Source organism: Mobula hypostoma, chromosome 24 (assembly GCF_963921235.1).
Source record: "Mobula hypostoma chromosome 24, sMobHyp1.1, whole genome shotgun sequence".
Taxonomy (NCBI): Eukaryota; Metazoa; Chordata; class Chondrichthyes; order Myliobatiformes; family Myliobatidae; genus Mobula; species Mobula hypostoma.
This window is the reverse complement of record NC_086120.1, coordinates 25,261,677-25,277,798: the sequence shown is the minus strand read 5'-3', so window position 1 is coordinate 25,277,798 and position 16,122 is coordinate 25,261,677. Positions and strand designations below refer to the sequence as shown.

Below are 16,122 nucleotides of genomic sequence, written 5' to 3'. Positions count from 1 at the left end.
AGAAAATATATTGAAAGATCCTACTCCAGTGCTGTATTGTTCAAATTTCTATGTTCCAAACTCAACGTAAAGTTTGTTTTTTAATGGTCACTCTTCCCCAAGACTCCTTTATAATCAATCTGTCAATTAACTCTTACTCATGGCACAAAATGGAATCCAAAATAATGTTTTCCCTAGTTAGTTCCTCAGCAAGGATTCATCACCTGCTCCCGTGGCTTCATGTGACCCCAAAAATCGGGGGTGGGGGAGTGGGGGCTAATCGGGTGCTACACCTTGCCCAAGGGTGACCTGCAGGCTAGCGGAGGGAAGGAGCGCCTTACGTCTCACCTCCACCCCGGCACCCTAGCAAATTTAACAGCCATCTACATTGAAGAGCTCATGGCACGAACAAGAGTGGGATTAGACTGGGTGAGATGTTAAAGGATATGGGGAAGGAGGGAAAAGCAGAATATGACAAGATGGAATATTACAGCAGGGAGAGTGAGGTTATATTGTGTGGGATATTAAAGGATGTGAGGTGTCAGGGAATTGTGAGGGATACCAGAGGGTGCTGCAAATAATGGATTAGGCTATGATTTGTCAGCTCTCCTTCAGACTTCAGTAGGGAGTCAGGCTACATATTGCACGCAACACTATGGACTATAACTTACACCTACAGCTTTCTGACTTAGAGCAGTGGAGATGGAAAGAAAATGGGAGGGAATTCCAGGTTTAAGACTCCAATAGCTTCAGTTATGTCTGCCAATAGAGGAGCGTTTGAAACAGAGGTTGATCAGGAGGATCGGACTGAAATGCAAAGAGGCTGAAGGATTTTGGGACCATCTAGTGAAGGCAGGCACTGAAATAAATCAATAGAAAAAGAATTTTAACAAAGATGAAGTCTCATTCTAAGTAGAAACTGGAATTTGATTGTAAACAAGGTGGGACAGCAGGAACCTGATTGGCTGAGGACTAACCAATCAGGAGGGACGGACAGATGACAGTAGTTTATATACCACTGTCTAAGCACGTCTAGGCATCTTCCCTGATGAAGATGGCAGAGTCCGTCATCAAAATGTCAGTTAAAATTGATACTTGTACCTGGCTGGAAGCCCAAAAAGAGTTTATGCGGCTGAGGGGTAAAATTTAAAGTCTACCTTTATTTGTCACATGTACATTGAAACATACAGTACAGTGTGTCGTTTGTGTCAAATCAAATCAGCGAGGACTGTGCCAGGCAGCCCTCAAATGCTTCCGTGCTTCTGGCACCAGCTCACTAAACATGACCCATACATCTTTGGAATGTGGGGCACCCAGAGAAACCCACATGGTCCCAGGGGAATGCACAATGTCCTTACAGACTGTGATGGGAATCGAACCCCAGTCTTACAGGAGGCACTAACCTCTATCGTACCGTACCACCCAAACGTAGCAGTGGAGGAAATTGCAAGGACAAGGAGGAGAATGGGATGGCTGGAGTTGGCGGCAAGGGTAGGATTTGAAAACAGGATTGGGAATTTTAACTTTGAAGCTTAATAAGTTCTCTTTGTCATTAACATTTTCTCCCCTTGGCTCCAGAATCCTACCAGGATCTGCTTCCAATTACAGACCAACAACAGTAAGTCAACCGAAGCTAATTCCTGTGCATGAATTCCTGCCCAGAGTGCCTATGACAACAGACTACTGTATTTGACTGCATGGTGAATCAATGCCAAGCTCAATCTGCACTTTCAGCCAAGCTTCAGTGGAGGGCGCTCGGCAACAGGGAACACGGCCAATTCTCTTCTTGCACATTCCCAGCAACTCAATGAGACTAGCTGGTTTAATAGAGAATGAAACTGGCTCTATTCCCACAGATACATTAACTAGGTCAACCATGGGGGAAGTTTTCATTCCACAATAAATTAAGCTATTATTCATTGGCATGGACGGGGTTTGTTCTGTGAAGGATTAGTTAGTGAAAGTATATAAATTAGGAGTAGGCCACTCTGCCCCTCAAGCCTGGCTAACCATTTAATAAGTTCACATTGGAATGTGACCTCAACATGACGGTCCTATCTACTCGGGTAACTTTTCATCACTTGCGTGTCAAGGATCCTGATGCAGTCTCTACAAAACATCAACCAATCTTCTGCATCCGGCACTTTGACTCTCGCATCTACTATCTCGTGTCTCCAAGAATTTAACTTTCTTCTGTTTTAAAGCTCTGTTTGTGCAAATGCCTGAATCTGAGTAAGCAGGCAACAAGGCAGCCCCAACAACAGCGAGGGTCAAACTGTCCCGGGCCATCAGAGAGGCAAAGCGTGCACACGCCCAGCGAATCCACAGTCACTTCCAGAACAGCGGCGACACACGGCACATGTGGAAGGGCATTCAGAACATCTCCAATTACAAGACACCACCACCTGCCCGTGCTGGTGATGCCTCCCTCCCAGATGCGTTGAATAACTTCTACGCTCATTTTGAGGCGGAAAATGACGTGACGGTGAGGAAGATCACCCCTCCTCCAAATGACCAGGTGCTGTGTCTTACCGTGGCCAATGTGAGGAGAACCCTGTGCAGGGTCAACCCACGGAAGGCTGATGGACCAGATAATATTCCTGGCAGAGTGGTCAGAGGATGTGCAGACCAGCTGGCAGATGTTCTCACTGACATCTTCAACATCTCCCTGAGCAGCGCCATCATTCCTATGTGCTTCAAGGCTGTCACCATCGTCCCCATTCCGAAGAAGTCTTCAGAGTCCTGCCTCAACGACTACCGTCTCGTTGCACTCACATCCACCATCATGAAGTGTTTCGAGAGGCTCGTTATGAGGCACATCAAGACCCTGCTGCCCCCCTCACTGGACCCCCTGCAGTTCGCGTACCGTCCCAACCATTCAACAGACGACGCCATTGCCATCACCCTCCACCGGGCCCTAACCCTCCTGGACAAAAAAGACACGTACGTTCAAATGCTGTTCATAGACTTCAGTTCAGCATTCAACACAATCATTCCTCAGCACCTACTGGAAAGCTGAAACTGCTGGGCCTGAACACCTCCCTCTGCAACTGGATCCTAGACTTCCTGACTGGGAGACCTGTCAGTCAGTCCGGATTGGAAGCAGCATCTCCAACACCATCACACTGAGCACGGGGGCCCCCCAGGCTGTGTGCTCAGTCCACTGCTGTTCACTTTGCTGACCCATGACTGTGTTGCAACGCACAGCTCGAACCACATCATCAAGATCGCCGATGACACGACCGTGGTGGGTCTCATCAGCAAGAACGATGAGTCAGCATACAGAGAGGAGGTGCAGTGGCTAACGGACTGGTGCAGAGCCAACAACCTGTCTCTGAATGTGAACAAAACAGAGATGGTTGTTGACTTCAGGAGGACACGGAGCGACCACTCTCTGCTGAACATCGACGACTCCTCTGTAGAGATCGTTAAGAGCACCAAATTTCTTGATGCTCACCTGGCGGAGGATCTCACCTGGTCCCTCAACACCAGCTCCATAGCAAAGAAACCCCAGCAGCGTCTCTACTTTCTGTGAAGGCTGAGAAAAGTCCATCTTCCCCCCCCCCCCCATCCTCACCACATTCTACAGAGGTTGTATTGAGAGCATCCTGAGCAGCTGCGTCACTGCCTGGTTCGGAAATTGCACCGTCTCAGATCGCAAGACCCTGCAGCGGATAGTGAGGTCAGCTGAGAAGGTCATCGGAGTCTCTCTTCCCGCCATTACAGACGTTTACACCACACACTGCATGCACAAAGCAAACAGCATTATGAAGGACCCCATGCACCCCTCATACAAACTCTTCTCCCTCCTGCCATCTGGCAAAAGGCACCGAAGCATTCGGGCTCTCATGACCAGACTATGTAACAGTTTCTTCCCCCAAGCCATCAGATTCCTCAATACCCAGAGCCTGGACTGACACCAACCTACTGCCCTCTACTGTGCCTATTGTCTTGTTTATTATTTATTGTAATGCCTACACTGTTTTGTGCACTTTATGCAGTCCTGGGTAGGTCTGTAGTCTAGTGTAGATTTTGTGTTTTTTTTTTACGTAGTTCAGTGTAGTTTTTGTATTGTTCGTGTAGCACCATGGTCCTGAAAAACATTGTCTTGTTTTTACTGTGTACTGTACCAGCAGTTATGGTCGAAATGACAATAAAAAGTGACTTGACTTCACTCGACTCTACGATTTCTCACCTATCCGCCATACTGCCCTCTCCCCGATTTCCCCAAACAACATGGCTGGAGTGTCACCCCACCTTCTTCCCATATTCCTCACCTCACTTTCCCTATCTCCACCTTCCCCATATCCCCCTTTCCTTCCTGCATCCCTATTTACCACACTTTCCTTTTTATCTTCCAATCAGTTGTAAGTCTCTGTTAGCATAGTCTCTGCAAGCAATTAACTCCATGAATGAAAATTTCCCTGAAGGGAAGGGACAGGAGAAGACTGAATGGACTCTCAATCATTCACATATGACCCATTTTAGCCCATTGTACTGTCTCTCAGAGCAAGCTTACCATTCCCCCACGGGCTGCCCTACAACATTCTCCCTCACACACCCAGAAACTCCCTTCAGGTTTGCTTTGGACTAGAGGTAACTTACAGTGACCAATTGAACTGCCAAACCATGTCTTTGGGATACGTGAGGAAACAGGAGCATTTTTCGACGGGGAAGTATTTATGATCACAGAGAGAATGTCCAAACTCCATACAGTCAGCCTCAGAGGTCGGGATTGAACGCAAGCCACTGAAACTGTTGAGACAACAGCTCCACCTCCTGTGTCACTGTGAACCCCCTCTATTCAAATAGATCTATTCAGCTTCAGTCTGAATTCTGAATCCTTCTGTAACATTGCAAAACAAAATCGTCTGTCCTTGCCACGTGTCCCCAGTGACTGGACTTGAGAACGCTCAGAGATTTCTAATTCTCTGTGTGAAAGGACTGCCCAAGATCCCACATTAACCGTTAAGCTGTCAGCGTCCAGCTGAAGTTCTTTAGCACTGGGATATCAACAGTTTATGTGGGGAACTTATCCATTGGATAGCCAACTCCACCCACTTACAGCCCATCCGCAGATGAAGTTCTCATCAATGCCTTTGTCATTAGACTCGAATCTTCCAACCCACTATTCATTTTATGCATCTATTGCTCACTTCTCATTCCAATCAATGCTGATCTACACTGGCTCCCAGCCCACACTCAGTAGCTACTTAAAAACCTGAACATTTGACCATGATTTTGCTCACCCATCCCAACATTTCATAAGAAGATCTTAATATAGAGGCCTCATACCAGCAACTAACAGTATCATGCATCATGTTCCAACTCTGCAGTGTCAAATAACAATTCCAAGTATAAAGTATCTTAGGACATCCTGTTACATCAACTGTGCTCGATAAATGGATGTTGTTGTTATCAAGAAACTTCAACCAAAGGTGGGAGAGTTAGCGATTAAATACCCTCAGGGGTGAATAGCAAAAGGACAGAAATAGAGAAAAGAGCTTTCCAAAGTGAATCCACACTGTTTGCGTGTGGTATTCAACGCCAAGTGATGGATTGCACAGATATAAGCAACTACAGAGGAGTACAGGAGCAAGTGGTTTAAATTAAGAAGGAAGGGATCTCTAGAGAATTCACGTCTCTCCTGCAAGAGTTCAGGGCATCCAATAGTAACAATGACATTTTTTAATGAAGAGTTAGTATTTTACACTATTTTACACGTGGTAGGGTCCAATAGACTGCACGATCATAATGACCAGATACTTTGTCTAAATGTTAGTTGAGGAATAACTATCGGCTGGGGCGACGCGGGGAGAAATAATAGGCTCTTCTTCAAAATGGCTGCCATATGACCTCTTATGCCCAGCTGAGGGGTCTTTGGCTTTCATCTTTCACCAAGTGTTCACCATCTCCAACAGTGCCTCAGCGGCTCAGTGATGCCACCTGGAATTTCACACTGGATTACAGGCCTCAGGTTTCTGAGTGGGAGCTGCTCACCCGAGCGGGAACCCCTTACTCAACATTCTGCCTCAAGATGTGAGAATACACTGAGTCACACTTATAATCCCAAAGTACTAGATATCCCAAAGCAAATTGTAAACATGCATATGGGTGAGGGAAAAACTCAAGGCCTGATAAAAATCGGAGGGTCCCAACCTTTTTTTTTATGCTACGGACCCCTACCATTAACCAAGGAATCTGTGGACCCCAGCTTGGGAACCCCTGGTCTTAGGGCTTTGCATCCCAGGGAAAGAATGAGTTAGAATGATAGAGTGTTAATGCACAAGCAGTTTAAACCATTTGCACTGCTCTGTAGGAGCCAATTGAGCTGCGAAAGGTGCCAAGTCTTCCTGAAGCGGAAAAAACTGAAATATGACATCCAAACTAACGAGGCACCCCAGACAGAGACAGAACCATGCCAAAAAAAATAAAACAAGCTATTACAGTGTACTCTCCGACATACATGTGACAAATAAAGCTAATAGCTTCATCTCTCTTAGATATACCAACCAACCTCCTCCAGCTACAGATGCTGCCCCTGCACTGTTGACCGGATCTTCAACTAATTAGCTTCAGGCAGCAATTAGATGATAAGGCTCTCTTTGAACATCATCAACAGAAAGTATTAAAACAAACTGCTTCCTGGGGATGCAGAAACAAGACACGAACTCCCTGTAGAACTTTGCCACAGCAATGCAAGCTGTTCACTACTCTCCTGGTACTGCATGGAGCTCTGGTCTCCTGGGCACAGGAGACATATTGTTAAACTGGGGAGGGAGCAGAAAAGATTCAGAAAGATGTTACAGGGACTGAGGTCTTGAGCTACAAGGAGAGACTGGGTAGGCTGGGTCTTTTTCCCTGGAGTGCAGGAGGTTGAGAGGTGACCCTTATAAGGTTGGGCACGTGGCCAACTGGTTAAGGCGTTCGTCTAGTGATCTGAAGGTCGCTAGTTCGAGCCTCAGCTGTGGCAGCGTGTTTGTGTCCTTGAGCAAGGCACTTAATCACACATTGCTCTGGTATCTGTGCCAGGAATGGCGCCCTACACAGATTTACATATTGAAATCAAAAGTTTATTGGCCTATCTCTGACTCATGCCCGTTTTCAAACCCCTCCTCCCTTCTGATATCTGTAATACAAACGTATATCTAGTCCTACAAACCTCAGGCATCCTGTACATCTCCCATTCTGCACCATTACCTCACCACAGGCAGGCCTGGGTTCAGGTGCCTGGATCAAAGTACAGAATACTTTGTTTTCCTCTTTTCCTTTATAACACTTTTTAATTTTTTTTGACTAAGCTTTGGGTCACCTATCTTAACATTTCCTGTATAACTTGCGTAAAACATTATTTGACCATGTGGGGACCCGTGAAGTGCCTCGGACGTTTAGGACCAGAGCACACAGTCTCAGAGTAGAAGAGCGTCCCTTTAGGACAGAGACGAGGAGGACTTTCTTTAGCCAGGGGCTGGAGATTCTGTGAAATTCATTGCTGCGGACAGCTGTGGTGAACAAGTCATTGGGTATATTTAAGGCGGAGGTTGATAGGTTCTTGATTAGCAAGGGCATCAAAAGTTGGAACATAAAACAGTGCAATACAGAGGACAGGCCCTTTGACTCACAACGTTGTGCTGAACCAACTACATTAGCAATTAGTTGCAGGGAGGAGGCAGAAGAATGGTGCTGAGAGGGATAATAAATCAGCCATGGTGGAATGGCAGAAGAGACTCAATGGGCTGAATGGCCTGGTTCTGCTCTGACAGATTATGGTCTTATATTTAACTGACAGTGCTACTAATACTAAAAGCAAGTTGTTGTGCTGGTAACTCTTAAAGGTCCCACACAGGAGATTAGTGTGCAAACTTAAAGCACATGGTATTGGGGGTAAGGTATTGGTGTGGGTGGAGAATTGGTTAGCAGACAGGAAGCAAAGAGTGGGAATAAACGGGACCTTTTCAGAATGGCAGGCGGTGACTAGTGGGGTACCGCAAGGCTCAGTGCTGGGACCCCAGTTGTTTACAATATATATTAATGACTTGGATGAGGGAATTAAATGCAGCATCTCCAAGTTTGCGGATGACACGAAGCTGGGTGGCAGTGTTAGCAGTGAGGAGGATGCTAAGAGGATGCAGGGTGACTTGGATAGGTTGGGTGAGTGGGCAAACTCATGGCAGATGCAATTTAATGTGGATAAATGTGAAGTTATCCACTTTGGTGGCAAAAATAGGAAAACAGATTATTATCTGAATGGTGGCCGATTAGGAAAAGGGGAGGTGCAACGAGACCTGGGTGTCATTATACACCAGTCATTGAAAGTGGGCATGCAGGTACAGCAGGCGGTGAAAAAGGCGAACGGTATGCTGGCATTTATAGCGAGAGGATTCGAGTACAGGAGCAGGGAGGTACTACTGCAGTTGTACAAGGCCTTGGTGAGACCACACCTGGAGTATTGTGTGCAGTTTTGGTCCCCTAATCTGAGGAAAGACATCCTTGCCATAGAGGGAGTACAAAGAAGGTTCACCAGATTGATTCCTGGGATGGCAGGTCTTTCATATGAAGAAAGACTGGATGAACTGGGCTTGTACTCGTTGGAATTTAGAAGATTGAGGGGGGATCTGATTGAAACGTATAAGATCCTAAAGGGATTGGACAGGCTAGATGTGGGAAGATTGTTCCCGATGTTGGGGAGGTCTAGAACGAGGGGTCACAGTTTGAGGATAGAGGGGAAGCCTTTTAGGACCGAGGTTAGGAAAAACTTCTTCACACAGAGAGTGGTGAATCTGTGGAATTCTCTGCCACAGCAAACTGTTGAGGCCAGTTCATTAGCTATGTTTAAAAGGAAGTTAGATATGGCCCTTGTGGCTACAGGGGTCACGGGGTATGGAGGGAAGGCTGGGTTCTGAGTTGGATGATCAGCCATGATCATAATAAATGGCGGTGCAGGCTCGAAGGGCCGAATGGCCTACTCCTGCACCTATTTTCTATGTTTCTATGTTAACCCCTCACCTTCCCTGCAACCAGCAATCAATGGGTTTTCAAACAAATGTCTACTTTCACCCAGTCACCATCACCTCATTTCTGCCTTTCCCAATAATCCAACGTCGTTAATGCTCCTTCACCTACACGTGACCCTTTCCTAACAGAAGCAACCACTGGGCAGCCAGGCACTGCAAACTGTGAATCAGTAGTCAAGCCAATGTTTCCTGTAGTGTTGGAGAGATGCCACACGGAAAGAGGTCAAATTCATTTGAGAACTTAAACAAAGATTTTGACCGCTCCCTCAGTTTCCATGGGCTACTTCGAAAGGGAGTTCTCCTGGTGATCAAACTAACATTTATCCCACGATCAAATCGATTACCTGATCATGAACAGTGCAGTTTGTGAGAACCTTGACGTCCATAAATTGATTGCTACATTTGTAACAAAAATGATTACTATAGTTTATTATTTTAATGACTCCCAAGCACTTTGGACCTTCTGACAAGAAATTTATAGTTGCAAGTCTTTCCTTATTTTCTTTTCCCTATTGCACTTTTAAACAAAGTGAATCATTGAATCAGAACTAGGTTTAACATCACTGACATGTGTCATAAAATTTGTTGTCTTGTGGCAGTGTTACAGGGCAATATGTAAAAAGCTATAAATGGCAATAAGAAATATATTTTAAAATATAAATTAAATAAGAGAGCAAAAGTAGTGTGGCCATGTTCATGGGTAGTTTCACTGCCCATTCAGAAATTTGATGTTGGAGGTATTTTGATTTCGCCTGTAGGTACTCACACTGTATGGGTTGGTGGCTGGACTGATTTGAGCAGTGGCACTGAGGCAGGACCATGAGTGAACAAGCAAAACCAATACAGCAACAACAACCAAGTTAATCAGTAATTCAACCGAAAGCAATTTTATCAAAAAGCAAACAGAGCTTGGTGGCACAATGGAGCAATCATCAAGCGTTCCACTAGAAGCTGATAAAACTGGGTGGCAAGAACAAGCACCAATAACACGGACACTGCTTGATATCTCACAGAGGTTAACAAGCTGCTCATGAAGGAGCCTCTCCTGTCTCTGGCCTGGAGATTGGACGAGTCAAATTTGCTGTTGATTGTCCAGGAGTGATGGAAGAATGTGCCAGGTTAAGGAGACAAGGGTACAAGGATGGGCTTGAGAACTTGTCCTGATAGTTCATAAAGGCAGTCAGGGTTTCACATTCAACATGTTGGCATTCATTTCTAGAGGTATAGAATATGGAACAGAACAGAATATAAGAGCAGGGATGTGATGTTGAGACTGTATAAGGCACTCGTGAGACCACACTTGGAGTATTGTGTGCAGTTTTGGGCTCCTTATTTTAGAAAGGATATACTGATATTGCAGAAGGTTCAGAGAAGATTCACGAGAATGATTCCAGGAATGAAAGGGTTACTGTATGAGGAATGTCTGGCAGCTCTTGGGCTGTATTCCCTGGAGTTCAGGAGAATGAGGTGGGGGCAGGGGGGTAATCTCATAGAAACATTCAGAATGTTAAAAGGCCTGAACAGATTAGATACGGCAAGGTTATTTCCCATGGTAGGGGATTCTAGGACAAGAGGACATGACTTCAGGATTGAAGGACATCCTTTTAGAACTGAGATGCAGAGAAATTGCTTTCATCAGAGGGTGGTAAATCTGTAGAATTTGTTGCCACGAGCAGTTGGGGAGGCCAAGTCATTGGGTGTACAGTATTTAAGGCAGAGATAGATAGTTTCTTGATTAGCTAGGGCATCAAAGGGTATGGGGTGAAAGCGGGGGAGTGGGGATGACTGCAAGAATTGGATCAGCCCATGATTGAATGGTGGAGCAGACTCAATGGGCCGAATGGCCTACTTCTGCTCCTATATCTTATGGTCTTATGTTGGTTTGTTGACGTTACTCAGGGCAGTGTTATACTGTATACTCCAGGATGCCCATGCCTGGAAACTAGATTAGACCATTTTAATGCTAATCATGAAAATAAATAAAACTATATTTGAAGTGGATGGCATTGGCAACCTGGGTGAAATTATGCCAATGGGAAACTGGCATGGGCCGGACAAGAAGTTCATCAGTACCCCATGTTTTCTCAATATCATACCACGCTTAACATTACCATTCACACAATATACACTCTGTAGCTATTTATTAGATATACCTGTACACCTGTTCATTAATGCAATTATCTAAATGGCCAATCATGTGGCAGCAACTCAGTGCATAAAAGCATGCAGGCATGGCCAAGAGGTTCAGTTTTGTTCAGACCAAACAACAGAATGGGGAAGAAATGTGATCTAAATGACTTTGACTGTGGAATTATTTTTTGGTGCCAGATGGGGTGGTTTGAGTACCTCAGGAACTGCTGATCTGCTGGGATTTTCACACACAACAGTCTCCAGAGTTTACAGAGAACAGTGTGTAAAACAAAAAACATCCAGTGAGCGCCAGTTCTGTGGGTGAAAATGCCTTGTTAACGAGAGAGATCAGAGGAGAATGGCCAAACTGGTTCAAGCTGACAGGAAGGTGGCAGTAACTCAAATAACCACGTGTTACAACAGTGGTGTGCAAGAGAGCATCTCTGAACACACGGCACGTCAAGCCCTGAAGTGGACGGTCTCCAGCAGCAGAAGACTATGAACAGATACTCAGTAGGTACAGGAGGTCAAGTGGCCACTGATTGTACATTCCTGGCCTACCCAACATAAACGGAAGCCCAATGACATAACTGAGTGTTGTGATGCAACCACAGTACGACCAGGGGTTGCTCGTACAAGCCCCTAGGGATTACTTCTCATTTCTCATTATTAAATACATCGCCCGAGTAACACTAGGACAGCTGACTACCAGCTCCTCCACACCGTAGTTGCTCATTGTCCTGCCTACATAAAGCCGCAGAGTTTTCCCAACTTCCTTGCACCAATGTTCAGGAAAATATCTGCAAGTATGCAGAGCAGGCGGTGGTGAAGATCTCCACGACCGAAACCCAGATAAAATCTTTGACATCCACTGTCTTCAAGAAGATGATGCTCATGTGGCTTTTTAACTCAAAGTTCAAAGTACATTTATTATCAAAGTGTGTATTCTATATACAACCTTGAGATTTGTTTACTTACAAAACAAACCAAAACAATAGAAGCCATAAAAAAGCTTGTCATACACCCAACCTGCAGAACAAAAGACAAATTGTGCAAACAATACAGACAAATAACACTCAGATTGAAGTTCACAAAACTGAGTTCACAGCCATGAATCCAGTCACAGCCAATCCAGGATGCTGTCAGGTGCAGGCCACAGCCTCAGTTCAGTGCAGAGACGAGTAAACCTCACGAAGCAGTGAGCTGAACACTGGCCTTCACCCTCAATGCCCTCACCTTTTCAGTCTGGTCCGGTGCTTAAATCAGTCAAACGCCGGGTCATTCCTTGCTCTCAGACTTGGGGCCTTACCACCTCAATTCAACCCGGCACCTAAGTCAGTCAAGCCTTGGTTTGCTCTTCGCTCCAAGGCCTGCAGTGCCCTGGTCCTGCTGCTTCAAATCGCCTCCAAGTCCGCTCCAGCAGCAAGGCACGCTGGCCCACTGCTGGCTCCCGGTCCCAGGCCTTACTATTTCAATTCAGCCCCTACATGCCACTCCGCAATTGCCCTGCGACCTTCGAGACTCCAGTTCACACTGTGAAAGTGCTGGGTCGTACAGGCTGTTCAAAAGCTCGACTCCAAGAGGAAAGCCACGGACTACTGACGGCAGTGATAGTTTTGAGGAGAAGTGTGTGTAATAGAAACATAGAAACATAGAAAATAGGTGCAGGAGTAGGCCATTCGGTCCTTCGAGCCTGCACCGCCATTTATTATGATCATGGCTGATCATCCAACTCAGAACCCCGCCCCAGCCTTCCCTCCATACCCCCTGACCCCCGTAGCCACAAGGGCCATATCTAACTCCCTCTTAAACATAGGCAATGAACTGGCCTCAACAGTTTGCTGTGGCAGAGAATTCCACAGATTCACCACTCTCTGTGTGAAGAAGTTTTTCCTAATCTCGGTCCTAAAAGGCTTCCCCTCTATCCTCAAACTGTGACCCCTCGTTCTGGACTTCCCCAACATCGGGAACAATCTTCCTGCATCTAGCCTGTCCAATCCCTTTAGGATCTTATACGTTTCAATCAGATCCCCCCTCAATCTTCTAAATTCCAACGAGTAATTAAGTAGTCAATAGTCGTGTTTGCTGACAGCAAGTCATCACTGCACATCACCAGTGCCATCGTAAACCAGAATTCCTAGGTTCTAAAATTCACCAACACTCAGGACAATTTAACCTACCAAATCCTCTTGCTTGGACATGGAGAAGCATCTCTAATAAGATATTTCTTAAAATGTATACTTTTTGATGAAGCTTTGATTACCTGCTTCCTAATGTGGCTCTGTGACTGTATTTGCGGAATCTTAATCCTGTGAAGTTGTCTTAGGGGATTTTTTTAATATAAAAACCATGTTAAGGATGGTAAAGGAACACAAAATTGCTCATGATTGGTGGTTGAATTATCCACCCAGTATCTCAAGAGTACCTTCACAGTGAGGAATCAGAAGGTTGCCTGGGGCTGTGAAGTAGTATTTTAGGAAGTAACTTTACGAAGATCTGAGAAACCAATCTCAGCAAGTGCCAGAGAGGACGCGATGGGCCGAATGGCCTAATTCTGCTCCCATGTCTTATGGAAAGATCAGTCCCTCACTGTCAGTGATTGCTTTGTGAAAACACCACAAATGTGTTTCTGGGGAAGACATGCCTTTTATTTCCAGCCTTGTAAGTGAGAGAAAACACAGTAACAGTTATCGACAGAGATCAGATAACTGAGCCTTTATCTAAATGACAGTAAGTCTGCCTGACTGTTTCACTTTGTACAAGTGACAAATCAAACAGCAGAACTTTATATGGCCACTGTATGTTCCTGTTACACACTGCCAATCCACCTCTCCTGACACCCTGGTTATGAAATAATCATACAAACAGGATGAAAATTCCCTTTTCCTCCTGGCAGTGAGGATCCTGAATGAAAAATAACTCCTACCCAGTCCTGCCATGCACTGTTTGGAAAGACTGCCTAGATCACACTAAGAAAGCAACAGGAAGCACAGCTTAAGCAAAGCCTCTCCTCCCTCATGTACACCTTCCCCCCCCATTGAAACTCCAGCTGCAGTCCATGGATATAGCCTCCCATCACAGACTCGTCTCACTGCCTAAATTCAGCTGGCTAGCAAACTCAGTTATATCCCGGTAATTTATAGTGTAAGACAAGGTTGGGTGTAAATAACGTGCAATCTCAAAGGGAAACAAGTCAAAATATTCACCCCGGTTAATTGAGGACGTTCCTTCAGTGCCCAGCGTCTCCCAAAGCACGAGACCTATTCAACCTCATTGTTTATCCACCCTCTTCTCTGTTGTGACTGGGTTAAAGACAGTGCATCAGATTGTCCTGGTCAAATTCCACTGACCTTCTCACACAGTTAGATGCTCCACCCCGACGGTTCAGCCAATGTTCTCTGATTCACTGTCCGGTGATTGAATCAGTGACACCCAACACGTCCACTTACCCACTCTTCCACGTTCGGCCCCATCCCTACTTCAGCAAAGTTCTTATCCCAGATGATATTGGGCTTCCCGTACTTCCATATTTTGTGCCGCACTCTTTGAGCGAAGAACGCAATGATACAAAACGTCAGCGCCACCAGAAACCCGCAAACAATGGCCACGGCCTGTGGAAACAGACAGAAGTGGGATTAGCATCAGCTTGTTGCTGGATTATCAGAAATCACCAGGCATTTTTTTTTAGATTATGAGGACACACAGTCCTCTTTTATTGTCATTTAGTAATTCATGCATTAAGAAATGATACAATATTCCTCCAGTGTGATATCACAGAAACACAGGACAGACCAAGACTGAAAAACTAACAAAAACCACATAATTATTACATATAGTTACAACAGTGCAACAATACCATAACTTGACGAAGAACAGGCCACGGGCACAGCAAAAAAGTTCAAAGTCTCTCGAAGGTCTCACATCTCACGCAGACATGAGAAGGAAGAAAACTCTCCCTGCCATGCCTGACCACAGTCCGACTCTGAGTCGTCCGAAAACTTCGAGCTCCGATCAGCCCTCCGACACAGAGTACCAAGTGCCATCTCTGCCGAACGCTTCGACCTCAGCCTCGGTCGCCAGCAGCAGGCAAAGCCGGGGATTTTGGGGCCTACCCTCTGGAGATTCTCGATCGCACAGTAGCAGTGCTCAGCCTACATAGGTGAGCTTCACTTTCTCAGTCAGTACGCGTGTTTGTCACTATCATTCCTCTGCTCTGTTCTGCACTCTCCACCTTGTTTTGTCTCTTTTTCTTTCTCACTCTGCTCCTCTCAGCCTGCTTTTGTTGTTCTTGCTTATTTTCCATCTTTCTGTCTCTGTCAATCACACTGTCTCACAACCACCGCCCCTATCCAATGCTAAGGAAGGAGGAATCAGTGACATCAGTATGTGCCCCTGAATGCTAAAAACATCCCAAGGATCTTCGGGAGGGGTGGGGGGCATTGTCAAGCAAACTTGATGCTGAGTTACATGAAGAAACACTAGGACTAAGGACCAACAGGCTGGCCCAGTTGTTCGAGGAGCACCCTAAAGGCAACAGAGGTAGAAGTGAAGAGGTTTAGGGAAAGAATCCCAGATGAATGTCAACAGCAAAGCGATGGGATTCAAAGATATTGAAGAGGCCAGAATTGGAGAATACCAGAGACGCAACACTTTTAAGGGCTATGGGAGATCACAGAAGTAGAGAAGGGTAAATCTACGGAGGGATTTGAAGATTGTGGATTACTGGAATAAGATTGACCTGACATTTTAGTTTACTTTTTCTCTCCAAGTCTAAGCACAGTCTGGACTGGGAGCTAATGGACAAGGACCCATATCCTACATTTTTAGCACATTTCACAACTTTAGGACTTCTCTCGGTCCTTCACAGCCAATATTGAGCTCGAGGGAACATGTGATCCAATATGATTTTGTTCTGAGATACAGCACCATAACAGGCCCAAATAGCTCAACAGACATATGCCACCCAGTTTCACCCATTTGACCAGTTAACCTTCTAAAC

The 16,122-nt window shown here is 45.6% G+C and overlaps 1 protein-coding gene across 1 annotated transcript in view; it reads right to left on the bottom strand.

The window, feature by feature from the left end:
• Positions 1-16,122, bottom strand: part of LOC134337194 (uncharacterized) — a 77,380-nt gene that overhangs the window by 16,340 nt on the left and 44,918 nt on the right. The window contains exon 9 of the mRNA XM_063032023.1: positions 14,573-14,734. Within this exon, the coding sequence (XP_062888093.1) occupies positions 14,573-14,734 (162 nt within the window). The remainder of the gene's footprint in view (positions 1-14,572; positions 14,735-16,122) is intronic.